The sequence below is a fragment of the Thermothelomyces heterothallicus genome (assembly GCF_042370625.1).
Source record: "Thermothelomyces heterothallicus CBS 202.75 unplaced genomic scaffold P884_scaffold_16, whole genome shotgun sequence".
Classification (NCBI taxonomy): Eukaryota; Fungi; Ascomycota; class Sordariomycetes; order Sordariales; family Chaetomiaceae; genus Thermothelomyces; species Thermothelomyces heterothallicus.
In genome coordinates this window covers 669539-687833 of record NW_027192577.1, presented here as the reverse complement: position 1 = coordinate 687833, position 18295 = coordinate 669539, and the positions used below count along the sequence as shown (strand labels likewise).

Genomic DNA, 18295 nt, shown 5'->3' with positions numbered 1-18295 from the left:
CCGACGTATCCACTTTCCCTGCCCTCTCTCTCAAGAGACTGCCGACCTTCTGTCGCGTGACTGACAGGTTGGGAAGGAGTGGTATGCACATTAAGCACGTCTGGCAAAGATATAATCCGTACTTGGGTAAGCACGTGTTGGGCTGCCTTCTTTTTGGGTTCGAAAGGAATGGAATCTGTCAACAGGGTAAAATAAATATCGGCGTGGGGACAAAACACCAGCTGCATGATAAACGAGGTGTCCTCGCAGCCTCGTTCGTAGACGCAGTCCGTTCCAAGCGTCCAGAGGCCGTCGGCATCCCATCCAAAGAGCCTATTATATGGGCTAACGTGGCAGCTGACATCTCATAACATCTTCCGCTTCATCCAGTCATCCCCCGTCGGCGACCCGTTGACGTTTTGTATCGGGATCTGCGTCCTCACCGCTCTCTGCTGCCTCTTGACCATGGCCCAGAAGTCGTAGCTCTGGTCGTCCCGCGCCATCATCTGCTCCTTGTGCCGCCTCCTTTTTTCTTCCCTCTTTCTTCTCTTGGCCTCCTTCCTCGACGTCGGCTCCAGTCGCTCGGAGTATAGACCCTTGACCATCTTCCACGACGTCTTGATTCCCTTGTAGGTCGTTTTAAAGGCGCTCTGCACGCGCCAGCTGAAGGCCGCCACCAGCGACAACATGATCAGCAAAAACGATGCTGGGAGCGAGATAGCACCAATCTCCTTCAGGCTGGGAATATTCTCGTCCTGCCACTCGGTCGTGTTCATGCCAAACAACCCGGTAAAGAAGGTCAGGGGCAAAAAGATGACGGTGAACGTGGTGAAGATCATGACTGAAAGGTTTTGGCTCGATGCAAGTTCGGCTTGCAGACGCGACCAGCGGACCTCGTCGACCTGCGCCTGACGCTGTGCCATCTCAAGCATTTTCTCGTACTATAAAATACAAGGTAAAATGAAGTGTCAGTGCGGATCCAAAGCGGGCAGCATCAGCGTCACTCGCCACAGCCAACTTACATCGTTTCTCGTGATTTCCACTCTCCTGAGCATCTCCGCGGTCTGCTGCCTGAAATCGTCCAGATAGTCGAGCGCCTCATCGAGGTGTTCCTGGCCAGCCTTGGTAACCTCGTTGAACTCCTTGCTCGTATATATTTCCTTCATCTGGCGAACGGTCGAGTCTTGCATCTCAAAGAGCTTCTGGAGTGTCGTCAGCTCGTCTTCTAGGTCGCGTAGTTCTAGCAGTGCTGATGTGTTTTCCCTATTTTCACGTTCCGCTCGTTCAAGCTCGCGCCTGTGCCGCTTCTTGATTGCTGACGGGCTCTCTGCCTCCATGTCCGAATCGTCCGACTCGTCATCATCATCCCCGGCATCCAAGTGAAGAGCGTTAATCCGGAATTGTTTCATGTTCAGGGTCATCCTCTCCGCCTGCAACACAAATCCTCAGCCGCTTGTCTCAACGTTGATGCTAAAACGGGTTGAAAACCTACCAGCATACCGATGGCCTCGTCAAAGATGCGGAATACCTCGAGATCAGGGTGCGTGGATCGGTCGAGAAGAACAGTCACGGCGTGCCACACGATCAACGCCGCGAGGTCCAGAGTGTTTTCAGTTCTTCCCGTTAGATCGCCATTCAGCTCGTTGTAGACGCTGCTTCGCAGATCCGCCTGCTGGAAAAGCGTCCCCTCGGTTGGGCTTGATTCTCGCTTGGAGAAAAACGTTACCAAGGTGTCTGAAACAGAAATCAGCATTGCCGCTCGGGAAACTCAGCAGACACGGACTTACTCATGTCGATAGACCAGAGCCATAACTGGTCGACCATAAGGACAGGACCATCCTTGAGCTCAGACCCGGGATCCGCCCCAATCTCAGCATCTGCGTCACTATAGAGGTTTGACGAGGACTCCCTCGGAGAATCCAGGGGGTGCCCAGCGAGCGATCGTGTTGAGCTACAATCTCCCATCTGCTTCCATAGGGAATGAGTGTCCTTTTTGGTGAGCTTGTACAGCATCTGGTCATCGTCCCGCGAATGGGTGTCTCTCAGGGAGCCGTGTCCGAACTGGTCCAAGGTCCGTCGGCAATTCAAGGGTGGGTCGAACCCAATATACTCCCAGATCATCTTGAGCTCGAGGTTCTCCTCCTCGACCCATTTGGGCACAGGTTTTGCTCTCCCATGGCTCCGGCGCTTCGCAATCAGCTTTCGACGACGGACCATGCTGTGGTACGTATCAAAGTGAAGATAAGGGAGGTAGAGGTAGAAGCAGTTGGGCGTGATTCCCATATTGGGAGGGCTGAACCGAGGCGAAGGGATCCGAGGCGAGCCCAGACGGTCTGCAGCCGAGAGGTACTTGCAGGTTGCTTTGAGATACGCAGGCTGCGAGTCGGAATTTCGGTTCTGGACCTGCTTCGACACCCAATTATCGTAATCAAAGAGCCGCGAGAAATCCAACCCTTGAGTCCTTGACAGAGTAGCAAAGATTTCCTGCTCGACATGGTCAGGGTCCGGAATGCAGATTGCAGGGCGCAGTTTTCGGAATCGTTTCATACCTTGACCCAGACGGGATTGTTGAATGGCGTATGAACCCACATGAACTTTCTCAGCGATGGACTAGGCCTGGAGAAACCAGCGGTGGCGGAGAGTCCATGCTCCTTCATCAGCAGCTTCGCCTGCTGTTTAGCTAGCAAGTCAATAGTGTGGGCGTCCTCTTCGGTAAAATTGTGGCTAAACGGCAGAACTGGATCTGACATGGTGGTGCTGACACTCGCCTCGCTCTCGGGGCTCGAGGGGCGAACGCTCGGTTCTGACTGGGCCGGTACACTCAGCAGCGGTGGTCTTTCTAGCGGATTCGTGATGACAATCTCTGGCGAGTCGCTGCTTTGCGTGGCATCAGTCTGATGACGCGGAAGGCTGGGCACGGCATGCTCTTCCCTGGGCTGTCGAGTCGAGCGCTCTTCCTCGGCGTCATCGCCAATGCTTCGCTGGCTAGGCCGCCTCTTATGTCCTTTGTGGAGCCGTTCGGCGAGGCAACGATCAGGCCCCTTTTTGAGGAACTCCTTGTAAGGGTATTTCGTGGAATAGAGGCGGATGACGGAGCCATTCTCTCCGCCTTGCTGCTGCCGAGGGGATGCCAACACCGCGTCTGGGTCCTCGTAAAAACCAATGACCTCAACCTTGACGAGCGATTTCAAATGAAGCGGCGTGTGAGGATGGGCGAGGCTCAGTTTCGCTGCTCTCTCAATGGCCTGGGCGAAATCAGCGAGGTACGAGTCCATGATGCGCACGTTGGTCGGTCCAAACGAAGCGAGGTGGGCATGATCGCTGTCGACTGCAAAGACGTCTTCCTGCCAGACGTCGAGAAGTGCAGACTTGACCGATACCAACGGGGCTCCGAACTGCACCTCATTGGAGAATCCAGCTGAGCCTGAAAGCAACGACTCCCGAGTTTCGTAAAATGACCAGAGGCGAAACTCGCTCGCCATGTCCACGAACTGGTCATGGAGATCGGTTAAGGCCGTATTTCGGACGTTAATTTCATCCGTCAACGACCGAGGAAGGGGTGCTTGTAGGCGAAGAAGCTCTCGGATGCTCTCCTTAAGGTTCTTCATGGACATGTAACTCGAACCCCTGTGCGGCGTGCCTTTTGAGGGTCAGTTTCCGAACTTGCAAACTTTGAAGAGTAAAGAAGAACCAACTCACCGAAGAAACTAACACCGTAGCAGTTGTCCACTATCGTCCGGTTTTGGGGAGATCCTTTGGCCAAGACCAATGCCTCCTTGACGACTAAGCCACCAATACTATGGCCGACGAAGAATAGGGGCCGCGCGATCTAGCCGGAGAGTCAGCATGCACGGTTCAAGCAGAGGCCATGCCCGGTATACCCACAGGTACATCATGGATCTGTTCCACCTTGTCCAGCAGATCTCTTGCCAACGACCTCAGAGTCATGCCATTCTCTAGTGAGCGATGCCTGTAGAGAAAGACTCTCGCAATGCTAGCTGCCTTGCGCAAGTTCCTTGTGACCCACGGGCCAGGTCTGTACAACGAACTGCGTGATCCAGCATCGCTGGGGTTGCTGGTGTCAGACCAAGGCTCGACGCCAACGGTCCAGGTATCAATCGGGTCAGCACCCGGACAAGGCACTGCGATAACATCGACAAATGTTTCATTAGGACCGGGGCCGCCCACATCGCCGTCGACTGCCACAAAGCAGGGTCCTGTGTCGTCGTCGGCCGAACTGGCCGGCCCAGGCTGGTTTCCTAGGCTTTGGCGAGCCTGGTTTGTGTGTTCCTTTATGGTGGCACTTTCACCGGAAGCTGTTGCCGAGAAGTCCTTGGCTTGAACGTGGCCAACGGCAACGGCCGCGGCCGCGGCGGCGGCAGCAGCAGCAGCAACAGCACCAGCGGGAACACCAGCGGTGTCTCCTGGTGCGACTTGAGCCCTATGAGTGGGGTTGTTTTGGATGTTGTTTGGATCCATCAAATTCCGTTGGCCGCTTACGAGCAACTCCCGCGCTCGCAGGACGCTCACTGTCGAGAACTGAGATTAGGCCTGGTCGAACCAAAAAAAAAAAAAAAAAAAGGTCGTTCCTGGAGGACGAAATGGGCGCTCGAAATACCACCATGTTCTCAGGATTTTTGCACGCTACCAAAGTCAGCCGAGAAAGCGGGACGCGGCAAGGCTCCTTGCGCCATGGGTCGTTGCCGTGGGCAGCCTTGCCGTAGTGGATGGCAACGCCCGAATTCATCCATAATGCATGTACATGTACAAGTATGCACACACAAAATGAGATCGGTCATGGGTTCCTGGGGGCTGGCTTCGGTTGTAACTTTAGCGAATGCATGTAAGCTCTCGATTGGTCGCGAGGCGGGGCGCGAAGCCCAAATTGGGGGGGATGAAGTCCGCTTAACCAGACAAGCTGCGATCACGATGGGACGCCCGCATGGCGATCCAATGTCGTCTTGCGAGTCAGCCTGACCGACAAGATTATGTAAATCATTCTTGGAAACGGTGTTCCTCTTGATAAGTAGTAGTTCAGAACAGAGAGTGGTCGCCCAATGTGCGTTGAAGTGTGGCTGACGGGCCGGGGCAGAAGAGCCGTCATCTTCGAAAAGGTGTAAATCAATGGGACAATTAGGTGCTCCGTATCAGGAATGGAACACAAAACAAAAATTAGCATCAGAAACGACTCTAGAGATTCTGCTCTGAGAGTATGGAGGGAAAGTAATGAGTAGCTGCTGTGTCTCTGTCGCCATGCGAACGGGATAAGATACGGGACAGACAGGTTTGGCCTTGAGCTTGTTCGCAGACACAATCGTCAGCAGCTTGCTTGGCTTATTGCAGGGAATTATTAGGTGCAGCCAAGGTAAGGTCGTTTCCGGGACTCAGAGGAAGTTAACTACGGATTAACCTGAGGTTGCCGCTCACCTCCACCCGACGCTGCAGGCTGCAGCACAGAAAAAAGGGTTTATGCCCGATTCACAAGGCAGCAACTTCCAGTTCAAGCCCTTGGAAGCCAAGAGCACCCGACCCCAAAGCGCTCGTGTCAGGCCAAAGAGGCAGGCAAGCCACTTCCACTTCCTCCTCGCCTCACTCAGCACGGACCCCAGCACACACAGGAGCAGGCCAGCCTGGTCCATCAGTTAGCTCCAGCCAGACCCATTTCTTTCCGCCGGCCCTCCGACGCCGAAAAAGCACGCCGTGCTGCCAGTGCCAAACCAAACAGCCAGCCAACCCCATCACAAGACTTGCCATCTCTCACCCGCTCTGTCGCCTACGGACCGACCGACAGTTCTGCCAGTCCCGAATCTGCAGACCGCCGTCCGCCGCGCGCCGAAAGACGCACCACAACCCCGCGTGCGTCTCCCTCGCGGCCAAGCAACACCCGTCCGTCTCCCACGCTCTCGTGCACCCTCCCGCGCCCATATAGCTTTAGTGAGAGGAAGTGGGCGTGGCTCTGTCCGGTAGGGGATAGCAGTGTCGCCGTTCCCTCCCGTCTCCGCGCCCTGGTGATCCATGGTCCCCCAACCCAGACCGGGAACCTTCTCGCCGAGTCCAGCAGCGCAGCCCCTCTACACTGGCACCGCCCACTCTCCCCATCCCTCTCACGCCGGTGCGCTGAGTGCGGGTGCCAGCCCAAGTACCAGCAGCCCCACTGGGTCGAGTTCCCTGACCAAGATCGCAGTCGCCCAGGTTTATCTCCTTCTGAGCACCATCAAAGAGGACAAGGACGATCCTCGCAAGTGGGAGTCACAGATCGAGTCTCTGCGAAAGGTAACGTGGCACACGCACCTTTCCGGCTTCCCCCCCCTTCTTTCTCTTTCGACCGAGTTTCTTTCGCGCCATTTCCAACCCCCCTCTCCTTCCGGAAAGCTTGCTGACTTCTCCCTCCGCCCCCCTCTCCTGTTGCTCAGCTGCTCGATGAACACGGCATGGATGTGTTTACAAGATACTTCGCGCGACTGGTGGCCGCAAATGCCTCCCAGATCTTCCCGGGCCTCAATCGGCCGGGGCCGAATCCGGGAAATCATCATTTGCTCGTAGCCGAGATGAAGAAGCTGTCTCGGGAATTCCCCCAGGCCAGAAAAATCGCGGAGTCCATCGAGACCGGCACCGAGGATATATTCCGCGACTTTGACCTCTCCGGCTTCATGGAGCACTTCCAACTAGATGCTCTCCAAAAGACAGTGCTGGCTCTGGCCTTCAAACTCGGATCTAGGGCCGACTTGAAGACTAAAGGTGAGCGGACGCCGGACATTTCCCCACACGTCGCCGCCTCCGCCCCGAGGCAAGTCAACAGACGTCACTAACGTGTCGTTTTCTTTCTTAGCCGATGCCATCTTATCGACCAACTTCCCGACATTTGTCAATATCCTGAGCCAAGCAAACGGAGAACATCGTGACCTAGATCCCGACTTCGTCGCCGAGCTTCTCGACCGCTTCATCCAAGTGCACCCCCCCAACTTCAACGCCGCGGCGAAGCGGGAGTTGGAACACAAGGTGCAGCAGAGATATGCCCAGTCACCCGACGCCAAACCACCCCCGGCCCAAGTGCTCTCGGCGCTCGATCTGGTGCGGATGCTCGCTGATAAGCCGCCCAACGCTCTTGCGCTCTATATCCACCGGACAGGTCCGGCGTTCACCGCGGACGAGGAGACGTGCACGAACTTCCTACAGAACCGCCCCACCAATGTCCATCTCAGCGAGGAACAAGTGTCGGTGGCATTGATGTACACGACCATCAGCCAGACACCGCGGCATAATCCTTCGGTCCTCGTCGCTTCTCTCAGGCGCATTCTCCCCGACACCTTCAGCTGGCAGGATGTGGTCTCCTGCTTCGACCACAGCGGGGCTCGGGTGACGTCGGCCCAGTTCTTGCGCCTGTACAACGCCCTGTTGCCGATAGCGCAGGAGGACGGCGACCGCTTCGACATACAGCGCTTGTGGGGTGGGGAGTGGGAGAACCCAGAGACACAGCTCTCCTTCATTTGCGCGTTTGCATCCCTCAAACCGGAACAACTGGACGCGACGACCATCCCGAGGCTGAAACCCACCTTCACGGTAGAGGAGTACGCGCAGTCGTCGCCACAGATACGAGAGACGGCAGCACATGCCGTGAAGCACCCCCTCGTCTCCGAGGCGGCCCTTTCGGCCGTCTTTAACGTCGCGCTCCATTCGATGCACGCCTCGCAGAGCATCGAAGCCAAGCGCCTCTTTCAGGACGTGGTCATCCGCAACCTGGCCATCTTCGTCGTCTCGGCATTCGGCGTCCCTAAGCCCTGGCCCAGCATGGCCGAAGATACACTAGTGTCGCTCTTCGATAACTTCTTGACAAGATCACCCGAGGCCGACTTTGTCATGGACAGCCTTTGGCGAAGAGACAAGGAGTGGGTCAAGCAGCGGCTCATCGACGCGCACGCTCTGAAGCCTATCTGCCTGCCGCTCATTTTCGAGCACGCTGTCCGCCAGAACTGGCTCGATGAGCTCGTCTACCTGCCGATCGGCTTCGGGCTTGACCTTACCGCCCTGGCCCATGCTGAAGGCTATCTAGATCTGCAGCAGTGGGCTCGAAGGAACGCCGATAGGGCTCCCGAGATGGCCAGGGCACTGCTCCAGTTCTTGTTGATCAAGGCGAACTTTGAGCTGCAGTATCAGCGCCCTCCGGAAGGCCAACCACCCATCAAGGCGAGCACAACCTTGCAGGTTCGGACAGTCCATGCACTGCTTCAGATCCTGGAGGAGTTCCTGCCCAAGACGCCAATGCAAGAGCTGATTGTGGTTCAACGGACCTGCATCACCGTGTACCCGAGGCTCATCAACTATGGGGAGGGCTTCGACGACATCATCGATGCGAACGGGCGCGATGGGAATGCGCTCCCGCCAGCCGCCAATGCCAAGATGGAGGAGCACTACAAGAAGATGTACGGCGACGAGATACAAGTCCGCAACGTTGTCGAGATTCTGGAGCGGTACAAGCGGTCCCGCGATCCCTTGGACCAGGACATCTTCGCGTGCATGATACACGGCTTGTTTGACGAGTACGCGCATTATGTCGACTACCCGCTGGAGGCCCTGGCAACGACCGCAGTTCTGTTCGGCGGCATCATATCTCACAAACTGATCTCGGATCTTCCGCTGCAGATTGGGCTGGGCATGATCCTGGAGGCCGTCCGAGACCACCATCCCGATGAGCCAATGTACAAGTTTGGGTTGCAAGCTTTGATGCAACTCTTTGGCCGCCTTCGGGAGTGGCCGGGCTTCTGCGCACAGCTCATCCAGATCCCCGGTCTCCAGGGGACCGAGGCATGGAAGAAGGCAGAGGAAGTGGTCCGCGAGCACGACGAGGAACTCGCACGCTCCCGCAACGGCGCCGGCATGGCTAATTCCGGGCTCATCGGGCACGACGGCTTGACCAACGGCAACCGGGAGGATAGCCTAGGATCGGAGCAGCATCCGCCGCCGTTCACCTCGGTGAATGTGGACCCGCCTCCGCCTGGTGTTGTGTACGAGGACCCTAGCGAAGAGGCCCAAGGGAAGATCCAGTTCGTGCTCAACAACCTCACCGACACCACGCTGCAGTCCATGTTCAAGGAGATCCGCGACATGCTGGAAGTCAAACATCAACAGTGGTTCGCCAGCCACCTGGTCGAAGAGCGCGCGAAAATGCAGCCAAACTACCATCACGTTTACCTGGAACTCGTCAAGCAGTTCGAGGATAAGGCGTTATGGGCCGAGGTGCTGCGCGAGACGTACATCAGCGTATCACGCATGCTCAACTCAGAGCTGACCATGCAGAACTCTACCGAACGGGCGCATCTTAAGAATCTCGGAGGCTGGCTTGGTCTCCTGACCCTGGCGCGAGACAAACCAATCAAGCATAAGAATATCGCGTTCAAGCAGCTTCTTATCGAGGCACACGATACCAAGCGCCTCATCGTCGTCATCCCCTTCGTGTGCAAGGTGCTGATTCAGGGCGCGTCCTCAAACATCTTCAAGCCGCCTAATCCTTGGCTGATGGACATTATTCATCTCCTAATTGAACTTTACCACAATGCCGAGCTGAAGCTGAATCTCAAGTTCGAGATTGAAGTTCTCTGCAAGGGCCTCAATCTGGACCACAAGGCCATCGAACCATCCGGCGAGATCCTTAATAGGGCTCCCGTGGATGAGTTGGGTGACATGATGGGCCCGGAAGCTCTCGAGAATTTCGAAAATCTCTCCCTCAACGGCATGCCCGGGGTTAACAATGCCCTCTCGTCACACCCGGCCTTTACCATTCCTGACCTTGGCCCGAGCCTTTCGATCCCTCAGACTGAGGTTGTCAGCGCTGCCAAGCTGCACGAGATCGTCCGGCAAGCCTTGACGCGCGCGTTACAGGACATCATTCAACCCGTCGTTGATCGCTCGGTCACCATCGCGGCGATTTCGACGCACCAGATGGTTCGGAAGGACTTCGCGACCGAGCCCGACGAGAATCGTGTGCGGACAGCGGCGATCAATATGGTCAAGTCAACAGCCGGCAGCCTGGCGCTCGTCACCTCCAAGGAGCCGTTGCGCGCAAACCTCGCCAATTACTTGCGCAACCTGTCCGCCGATCTACCCCAAGGGCTACCCGAGGGCATCATCATGCTGTGTGTTAACTCCAACCTTGACCTGGCCTCGAGCATCATCGAGAAGTGCGCTGAGGAACGTGCCATCCCGGAGATTGAAGATCTGATGGAGCCCGAGCTGGAGGCGCGGCGCCGCCACCGGCTCCAGCGGCCTTCCGAGCCCTACATCGACCACGGATTGAGCCGCTGGGCGATGACCATTCCTCACCCGTTCAAGCTGCAGCCTAGTCTCGGCGGCCTGAATGCCGAGCAGATGGCCATCTACGACGACTTTGCCCGCCAGTCAAGGGCCAATCCTGCCGCGGCGGGACCCCCGCATGGACCGTCGGCGTCGGATGCCAGGACTTTGCCCAGCGAGACTCTTGGCGATCAGTACAGCGCTGTTAGCAGTATGCCGACTCCTGCGGAGACTCCGTCAATGCCCCATCTGGGAGCGCAGCTTCAGCACTACCCGCAAGTGCACCTTGCAATGGCGAACGGCCGACAGGCTGGGCTCAATCAGATCGACTCCCGGAGCATTGCTGATAGGATCAACAAGCTACTCGAGCAGCTGACGACCACTGCGGCCAGCGCGACCGAGGAACACTTCAGCGACCTCCCGAGGTCCCACCCGGTCTTGGACATCGTCGACGCCCTGGTCCAGCTCGTCATCAAAACACAGCAGACGTCCGAGGAGTTCGTGGCTTATGCCGCAAACCAAATCTCTCAGCTCCTCTTCCGTCAGCCCGAGGGTGATCTTCTCTTGGAGACTTTAGTGCACGTTCTCGAGACTCTCCGCAAGATTGCTGGGCCCGTGATTAGCGAACAGATCCGCCAGCTCTTCCATCAGCAACCTGGGCAGTTGTTCCTCAGCCTGCCCCTCATCACAGCCCTGCTTCCCACTGACCTGCTCGACTGGAGGAACATCGATGCCGCGACAGCGAAGCTTCTGCAACAGCGCAAGGAGGGATCGATAACCTTCCTCGAGCAGCTCATGGACCTCACGCTTCTCAACGACAGCCCGCTCGCCCTCTATGCTGATTTTGTCCGGAGCTTAGAGGAGGCGTGGTCGTGGATCACAGAGGAGCCAGACGTCCCGGGGGCAGCACGCTTCAAGTCGAAGGTGCTGGCGCCGCCGCCTGAGCTACCCGCCAATCTGTCCAAAGAGGAGCTCGATGCTATCCAGCTGGATCAGATGGATTACATTTTTGAGGAATGGATTCATCTGTGCAACAACCGCTTTGCCACCGAAAAGTCCGCCATGATTTTCGTCCAGCAGATGCACTCGCGCGGCGTCGTTAGCAACAGAGAGGATTTCCTGCTCTTCACTCGTCTGGCTCTCGACAAGTCTGTTGAGCGGTTCGAGCAGAGCATCCATTCGGACGGCGGCTTGACGGAAGCGTACCAGGCCCTTGAGGCACTGGTCAGGATGATCATGATCTTTGTCAAATCCCACCAGGACAACGAGCAGTCGGCAGGTGTGGCGTTTTTGGAGTCGGTCCTGTCCCTCAGCGTGCTGGTGCTGAACAGTCACCATGCCAAGAGGGGTGAGAGATTTAACCAGCGCGTCTTCTTCCGGTTCTACTCGCTCATCCTGCACGAGCTGGCGGATCTGGCGAGGCATCACCTATCGGAGAGCGACTATCAACAGTTCATTCTGAAGTTTGCGGCGCGTCTGTACGATCTCCGCCCCAGTCTCTACCCGGGCTTCATCTTCGGCTGGACGGAGCTCGTCGCCCATCGCAACTTCGTGCCCGTGATCCTCCGCCTCCCGGACAGAGCAGGTTGGGCACCGTTCACGAAGCTGCTCACGCAGGTCCTCTCGTATCTGGGGGACCTTCTGAAGCCTTTCAGCGTTTCGCCCCTGGCCAAGGGTATCTACCACGGAGTGCTGAGGTTCTTGGCGATCCTCCATCACGATTTCCCCGAGTACATTGCCGCATCACATGTGGAGTTGTGCCAGAGCATTCCGCCGCATGTGACACAGCTCATCAACTTTATCCTCACCGCCACTCCTCCCGCCTTCAACAAGGCGGCGGACCCCTTGCAGCCTGGGCTCAAGGCAGATAGGATTCCCGAGATGAGGGAAGCTCCCATGACGCTGTTCGACTCGGCCGGTGTGCTACGGGAGATCGGCCTGCTCAACATTGTGGAGCACGCGTTGCAGAACGGCCCTTCGGAGGACGCGATCGCTCAGATCAACCACGCCATCAACAAAGTTGAAGCCGAGGAGACCGCTTTTGGCTTCGTCCCGATCGGGGTCAACCGTCGGGTCATCGCGGCTGTGGTCGCGCAATTCGCCCACTTCGCCGTCACCCGTGCTGGCTCTAAGAGCGACGCGCCCATCTTCGTGACCGGGGCGTCTGATGTCAAGACGCTGCGAATGCTTGTCACCGAAGTGTCCCCCGAGGCGAGGTACTACCTCCTGTGCAGCATGGTCAATGAGCTCCGGTACCCGAACGCGTCAACCAACTACTTCAGTCACGCGCTGCTGGAACTCTTTGGCCAGGACATGTCGGACCCGGAGGAGACGGATATCCGCCAGCAAATTGTGCGCATCCTGCTTGAGAGGCTGGTTGGGTACTGGCCGCAGCCGTGGGGCCTCATGATCACGGTGCTCGAGTTGCTCAAGAACGAGAAATACCACTTCTTCGAGCTGCAGTTTATCAAGTCGACGCCAGAGGTATGTTTGTTGTGTGCACCTTCTTTTTTTTTTTTTTTTTTATCATGATCAGAATGCTGACCAAGGATCAAATAGGTCGCCCAAAGATTTGCGGAAATCCTCCGCCCGGCTGCTTAAGAGTCTCAGACTAAACAGCACAACCGACTCTTTCGAGGATGTACAGTTTGAACACGGGAATGTGTCTGAACCTGCTTCATCTTCCATCCAACTAAACCAAGGCCAACGGGGCTTGCGAGGGAGGGGGGAAGCCCCGTTGGCCGAATTCAGCAAGGACCAGATGGTCTCTCTAGTTAGCCCGTAGGGCGAAAAGGGCTGTGGGTATGACACTTCAGACTCATATGCCCATGTAGTTTATGGAACGCGTTGCTTTTGAGGCGCACGCCTAGATCAAAAAAATATCACGGGATGGCGTTTGGAGGGTTTGGCCTACTTAGACATTCAAGTATGATATCTTCTCACGGTGCACGAGCAGGAACGGTGCTAGATGGTTTCTTGACGACCAATTGGCGAAGTGCAACTCTTTTAAGGTTTGGCTGTGACGTGTGCTCTTGTGGTATCGGTTATTGGTCATGTATGTACTGTACGTGAGTCATTCAAAATAAGGGATGTCCATAGTGGATGAAAGGCTTTATCTCGTGCGAGTCGTGATGGTGCCTGCAATGGTTTGAACCCCGACTGAAGTAGTGTTTGGCATCCGAGCCATTCACGCTACCAACCCCTTCCCCCTTTCTCCTTTATTCTTTTTCCTCCTCGCGATTTTTCATAGCCTGGACGTCTTTTCCGCCCTCGCATATCAGACGGCAAAGGCCTGTGCATGCTCCCTGTACCGAGGTCCCTCGTTTGGGTAGGGAGTGGGAGCTAGCACAAGTACGCAATTTATCACTAATGGAGGGGCAAGTAATCCGTAAGTAATGACATCAACACTCAGAGGCAATCGTTTTTTGGCAAGGGCGCTTGGGCCGTACCCCCATCGTTCTTTCGCCTTTTTCTTCCCTCCCTCACTATTATTAGTTAAGTCTACGAGGTTTCAGTGCTGAGTGCTGGCAACTGGCGAGAGCGACGGTGTAAATCGTAGTGAGATAACTCTGGTGTACCCTGGGAAATAGGGAATGACGCGATGTTCACATTGGATAGAAACAGTTGACAATACCTGCTTGTCAAAAATCTACCCATAGAGAGCCCCAGGAATGTCCACAATATCTCTCGAGCAGCAGCTTTAAAGGTGTAGGAGGGTAGCTTTCCCCGTATCGGCCGTACGTAAAATGGTATCACCTACGTTGACGCGTGCGCACGGAGGTGCACTTGCAAACGGTTGCGTAGAAGTACGGCAATGTGTTAAGGAACCTTTCAGGCGTCATGAGAGGGTATCCACAGAAACTGCTAGTATGGAGTTGTTGACAAGTCATGCATCTCGGGGGCACCGCAGTTTATAAACTATGTACATAGGGGTTGTATTGATCTCGTTCTGTGCGCCCCAAGACTGCAGCTACACGGTACCGAGTACACTTGCTCAACGGGCGCAGGGTTGAGGCATGTGCGTCAAGATCTTGCCATGAGGCAAATGGAAGAGGAGGGGTAGGTGTCTCGTGCGTCTCGAGGGTCTTGTATGTAAAGTATGTAATCCGTACTGTAATCCGTACTCCGTACATAGCAATGTAAGGTTACCTACGAGTTGTATGTGGTCCTTATGTTCAGACACTAGTTTCGATATCCATCGTCGAAGGGCAAGACAACCTCAAATACAAGTGTAGTTACCAGAAAAAAACTTGCGCACCGCGTATTTCCCATATTCGAGTTGCGCAGCACCGTGAACATGTCTTGTCGACAGCATGGTCGAGTCAGTGGATTGCATTACAGGAGGGCGGTGAGAGTATCGTTCCATTAGACGGCAGCGTAACATTTTTCTTCCTTCCTGCCTGCCGGACTAACGGCTGAAGCTGGAGAAGGGTCCTTGATGAAGCCCAAGCTACGGAGTTGTAAAAGCGGCAATTCGAACAAGTCGATGGTCTGAGCGCAGATCTTACCGGCAGAAAAAGAAGCAAATCGAGCAAAATTCTGGACTTCTCATTGGTCAACTTCATTTCACGGGACGCGTTAACCGTATGCGCACTAGCGCGGCGGGGTGGTCGTTACCGGTGGGTTGTGGCGACGGCTGGCGACACGGGAACACCAAAAACTAAGGAGCGAGAACGAGTCGTATGCATCACTAGTTGCAAGCTGCGCTTTTTATTAGAGCGCAAATATTGCCGTAGCTTGTTTGAAAATCTAGTTACGAAGCACAGGTGTCCTTTTCCCGTCGCGAAAGAGATTGCTAGCAGTTTTGAAGGAGCAGCACTGATCTCTGCCATTATTCAACACGTCCACTCCAACAACACCACTCCATCTGGCGCGTTGGTGTTCCTGTTGACTGGGGCAACCGACAAAGATGCTTTGCCAAGGGAGCTGGGCGGTGAGAGACCGGGTGGAGACGAAGCAGCCTCGGGTCGATCGTCAAGGGCCAAACAACGAACGGGATGTCGAGCATTTGAATCCCGAAATCCACCCTCGCGCATTCGTCGCCTCGGGCCTCATCATGCGCGGCTTCCCACTCTGATGCCCTGCCGCGGCCGGTGCTGCCCACATAGGAGATGCAATTACACAGAAGTGGCCTCTGTTTCCGCCGAGATGCCGAGATGGGCAGCGGATGGCCCCTCTGATCCTTAGGACGTACACAGTAGTACGTGCATATCAGGCTCCAAGTCCGTTCGAGGCTGTCATGGTGGGGGAGGTTGATGTCACCGCCTAGTCTCAGCGTCGCAGATCAACAGCAACCGGCCAACTAGCCTCAGCAACGACGGAGAGCGGGGAACGCTCCTTTCCGTCCCATGTCTCAGCTGGGGGAACTTGCTATGACCCCCTTTTCACGCCGACCGAGATCAAAAGTCGGCGCCTGTCATGTGTCAGGTAAGGAAAAAAAAAATAATGTGGGTCCGTGCAGGTTGTGTAGGTGGGAACGATACGGTGGGATGCGGGTGCAGGTTTTCTCGCATGCTGTCTCGCAGCTCGCTTCCTGCTCGTTAGTCAATCTTTGCATGGGTGCCTTGGACGTGCAGCCACACAGATCGGGCAGTTGACTGCAGAGAGTGGAGTCATACCGCTCTTTTGGTCCAGAGCCCCTGCCCTCCTTGTCAGAGGTGCATGATTCTGGTTGGTTCCCGCCGCACCCATCTTCGAGCCTTGGCAGCCTAGCCTCTGCGCATCGAAGCAGTCGCCCCTTCCATCATCCCAAACAATTCCGGCCTGACCCCACCCCCCAACAAAAAAAACAACAAAGTACACCCAACTGATGCTTTTACCGACAGGAAACATCGTATACGCCAACAAAACAGCAACTACCCCTTGATAAACTTTCCTTTGCCCCAAAAAAAAAAAAAAAACAAACGGCAAGCTTCGAAAAAAAAAGTTACCGCAGACTCCCTGGGCCCTTCCTCCGGCTCCCCCCCCTCCATTTCCGAACCCTCCGTCTCACTACTGTTTTTCTCCCCTCGTCCCCTGCGTGAACGGTTTCTCCCATCATTTTCCATTGACTAGTTTGCCTTCTCGGGTTCTCCTGTGGATAAGGGTTTCTGTTCAGCTGGACTTGTTGTGGTGGCTTCACTGTCGCGAGACGTGCGTGCGTGTGTGCATTGGTGTTTGTCGCTGCTTTAGACAAGTGCTTTCTGGCGATCCAACATCCGTTTGTTGGAGACCAGCGCCAGCGCATAGCATACCCGAGAATCTCCCAGGCTTGTCGCGGCCTGCCAATCTGTCGCATCTTGAGTTCTCTGTTGCTTTTTGCGTCCCTGAGCAATCATGCGGCCGTATAATACCCGTCACAAGACGCTGTCGCTGCACTCGCTGGGCATCCATGTTCCCGGGTCCAACGCGAGCCGCGCACCGACGAACCGACCCTCATCCAACGGTGCCTCACCCGTCTCGATGGCTTCGCCTGCATCACCTTCAAAAGAGAGCCAACCCCCACCAAAGAGGTTAAAGCGCGCCTACAGCGAATCCTCAGACGATGCCCCCTCACTGGAGCACATGCGCAAGAAGCGCGACGACGCGGCCAATCTCGAGAACACACCGCCGCCGTCACCGCCCGCCGAGCGCCCTTCGATCGAAACTGACGGGGACGAGAACGCGGCCACAAAACAAATTGATATGGAGGGAATCAACGATGAAATCGTCGAAGCGGTCATCGTTCAGCTGCAAGATTCGGGGAACCGGCCCCATCTGGTAAAGGAGCTCGCAGCGGTCTTGATTCAGCGTCTCAAGATCGTCCAACAGTCAGTATCCCTGCCGAACCCGGCGCTAACCTCGAGGAACATCATCAGCTGACGCGCTCTGCTTCTCCATACAGATCTGCGAACCCGTGCGCCATCATCTCTTCGCGGCTTGCGTCCTACCTCAAGCGGCCGGGCTGGTCCGCGCTCTCACCATGTCCTCTGGGCAAGGAACTCGAATCAGCCCACCCGCGCCGCACCTACTTCTACCTGACGACTTGCCCACGCCAGCCGCTGCCGGACCCCGCGCAGTCATCGGCGCTGAGCCAGCTCGCGCACAACCGCAGCATCGTCTCGCCAAGCCCGTCGAGCACGCCGTCCGTATCGGCGGATGAATCCGACACGGAAAGGCGGCGTGAGCTCAGCCCGAGCCCGGAGGTTGACCTTTCAAGTCCGGAGTTTGACGACATGGATGACGACTTCGCCATGCCCAGCACCCCCATCGGCTCCTACTCCATGCGCGGCTTCTACATGCCGCCCCGCCCCATCATACACAGCGGCTCCGGCCGCCACGGGCGCGCGGGGTCACCTCCGCTGGAGAAGGACGAGAAGGAATTCACGCAGACGGCCGATGGCCTACAGAAGAGGAAACTCAACGGCGACCTGGCGCCGTCGAGCAACGCGCCGCCTGTCGAGCAGCAGACGGCGAGCTTGTTGGATCTCGAGAGAGACGAGAGCTCCCTGTTTGCCGTCATGAGCGGCCTGCCGCCCTCGTTTGTCTCCAGCCCCGCCATCCGGCCATCTACCATGTCCCTCGGCCTTGGGAGAAAGGACAGCGACGTGGACGGCTGGGCCAAGCTTGATGGCATGCTGGAGTGGGACCGCAGTCCCGAAAACATTGAACTCGAGGAGCTGGATGGGCTATTGGACGACTACTGAGCCGTCGGGGTCGGTCAATTCTCACCTGCCGGCCCCCGCGAAGCGTGTGTGTGGTCGTCGGCCCTGGCTGATGATGCTACGTCATGTACGATGACGAAAGCTGGGCGGGTGGTTCCGCCAGCTTACGACGTTTATTTTTTTTCTTTCTTTCCGTGACGATTTAATACGTTTGCCGCTCATGTTTGTCATCTCTCTGAGACAGGGGGGTCTGTTTTAAAAAAAGATTTCATCGAAGCCAGGTCTTCCCATAGACGAGGCTAGGTTCACGGCGTTCATGACTTAGCTGATGTGGGTTGCGATTGGCGTTACGGAGGGTGAAAGGGAATCAGCGGGCGGTGGCGGCATCCTGTTGTTGATTTATGGTA

The 18295-nt window shown here is 56.2% G+C and overlaps 3 protein-coding genes across 3 annotated transcripts; 2 read left to right on the top strand and 1 right to left on the bottom strand.

The window, feature by feature from the left end:
- Positions 1-155: 155 nt before the first annotated feature.
- On the bottom strand, positions 156-4509 carry P884DRAFT_246147 (uncharacterized protein). The gene is made up of 7 exons (XM_069440454.1): positions 3865-4509; positions 3679-3808; positions 2529-3619; positions 1767-2463; positions 1472-1713; positions 1002-1409; positions 156-920 (listed from the first exon to the last, which is right to left on the bottom strand). Exons 1-7 carry the CDS (start codon positions 4456-4458, stop codon positions 345-347), a joined length of 3738 nt encoding a protein of 1245 aa, XP_069296472.1. The 5' UTR covers positions 4459-4509; the 3' UTR covers positions 156-344.
- A 1485-nt stretch (positions 4510-5994) lies between these two features.
- P884DRAFT_300960 (CCR4-Not complex component, Not1-domain-containing protein) lies at positions 5995-12867 on the top strand (the record flags this gene model as incomplete). Its single annotated transcript, XM_069444822.1, has 4 exons — positions 5995-6252; positions 6393-6717; positions 6809-12750; positions 12826-12867. 4 exons carry the CDS (start codon positions 5995-5997, stop codon positions 12865-12867), a joined length of 6567 nt encoding a protein of 2188 aa, XP_069296471.1.
- A 3714-nt stretch (positions 12868-16581) lies between these two features.
- Positions 16582-17930, top strand: P884DRAFT_270886 (uncharacterized protein; the record flags this gene model as incomplete). Its single annotated transcript, XM_069442390.1, has 2 exons — positions 16582-17054; positions 17129-17930. The coding sequence occupies 2 exons, from the start codon at positions 16582-16584 to the stop codon at positions 17928-17930; spliced, it is 1275 nt and encodes a 424-aa protein (XP_069296470.1).
- Positions 17931-18295: the final 365 nt, after the last annotated feature.

What these genes read in the sequence shown, in the direction of transcription:
- P884DRAFT_246147 (XM_069440454.1), bottom strand. Translation starts at nt 4,458, where the DNA reads ATGGATCCAAACAACATCCAAAACAACCCCACTCATAGGGCTCAAGTC. An exon ending in ACAATCCCGTCTGGGTCAAG is followed by an intron (nt 2,464 to 2,528) that starts GTATGAAACGAT and finishes CATGTCGAGCAG; the next exon opens with GAAATCTTTGCTACTCTGTC. An exon ending in ACGAGGCCATCGGTATGCTG is followed by an intron (nt 1,410 to 1,471) that starts GTAGGTTTTCAA and finishes TTTGTGTTGCAG; the next exon opens with GCGGAGAGGATGACCCTGAA.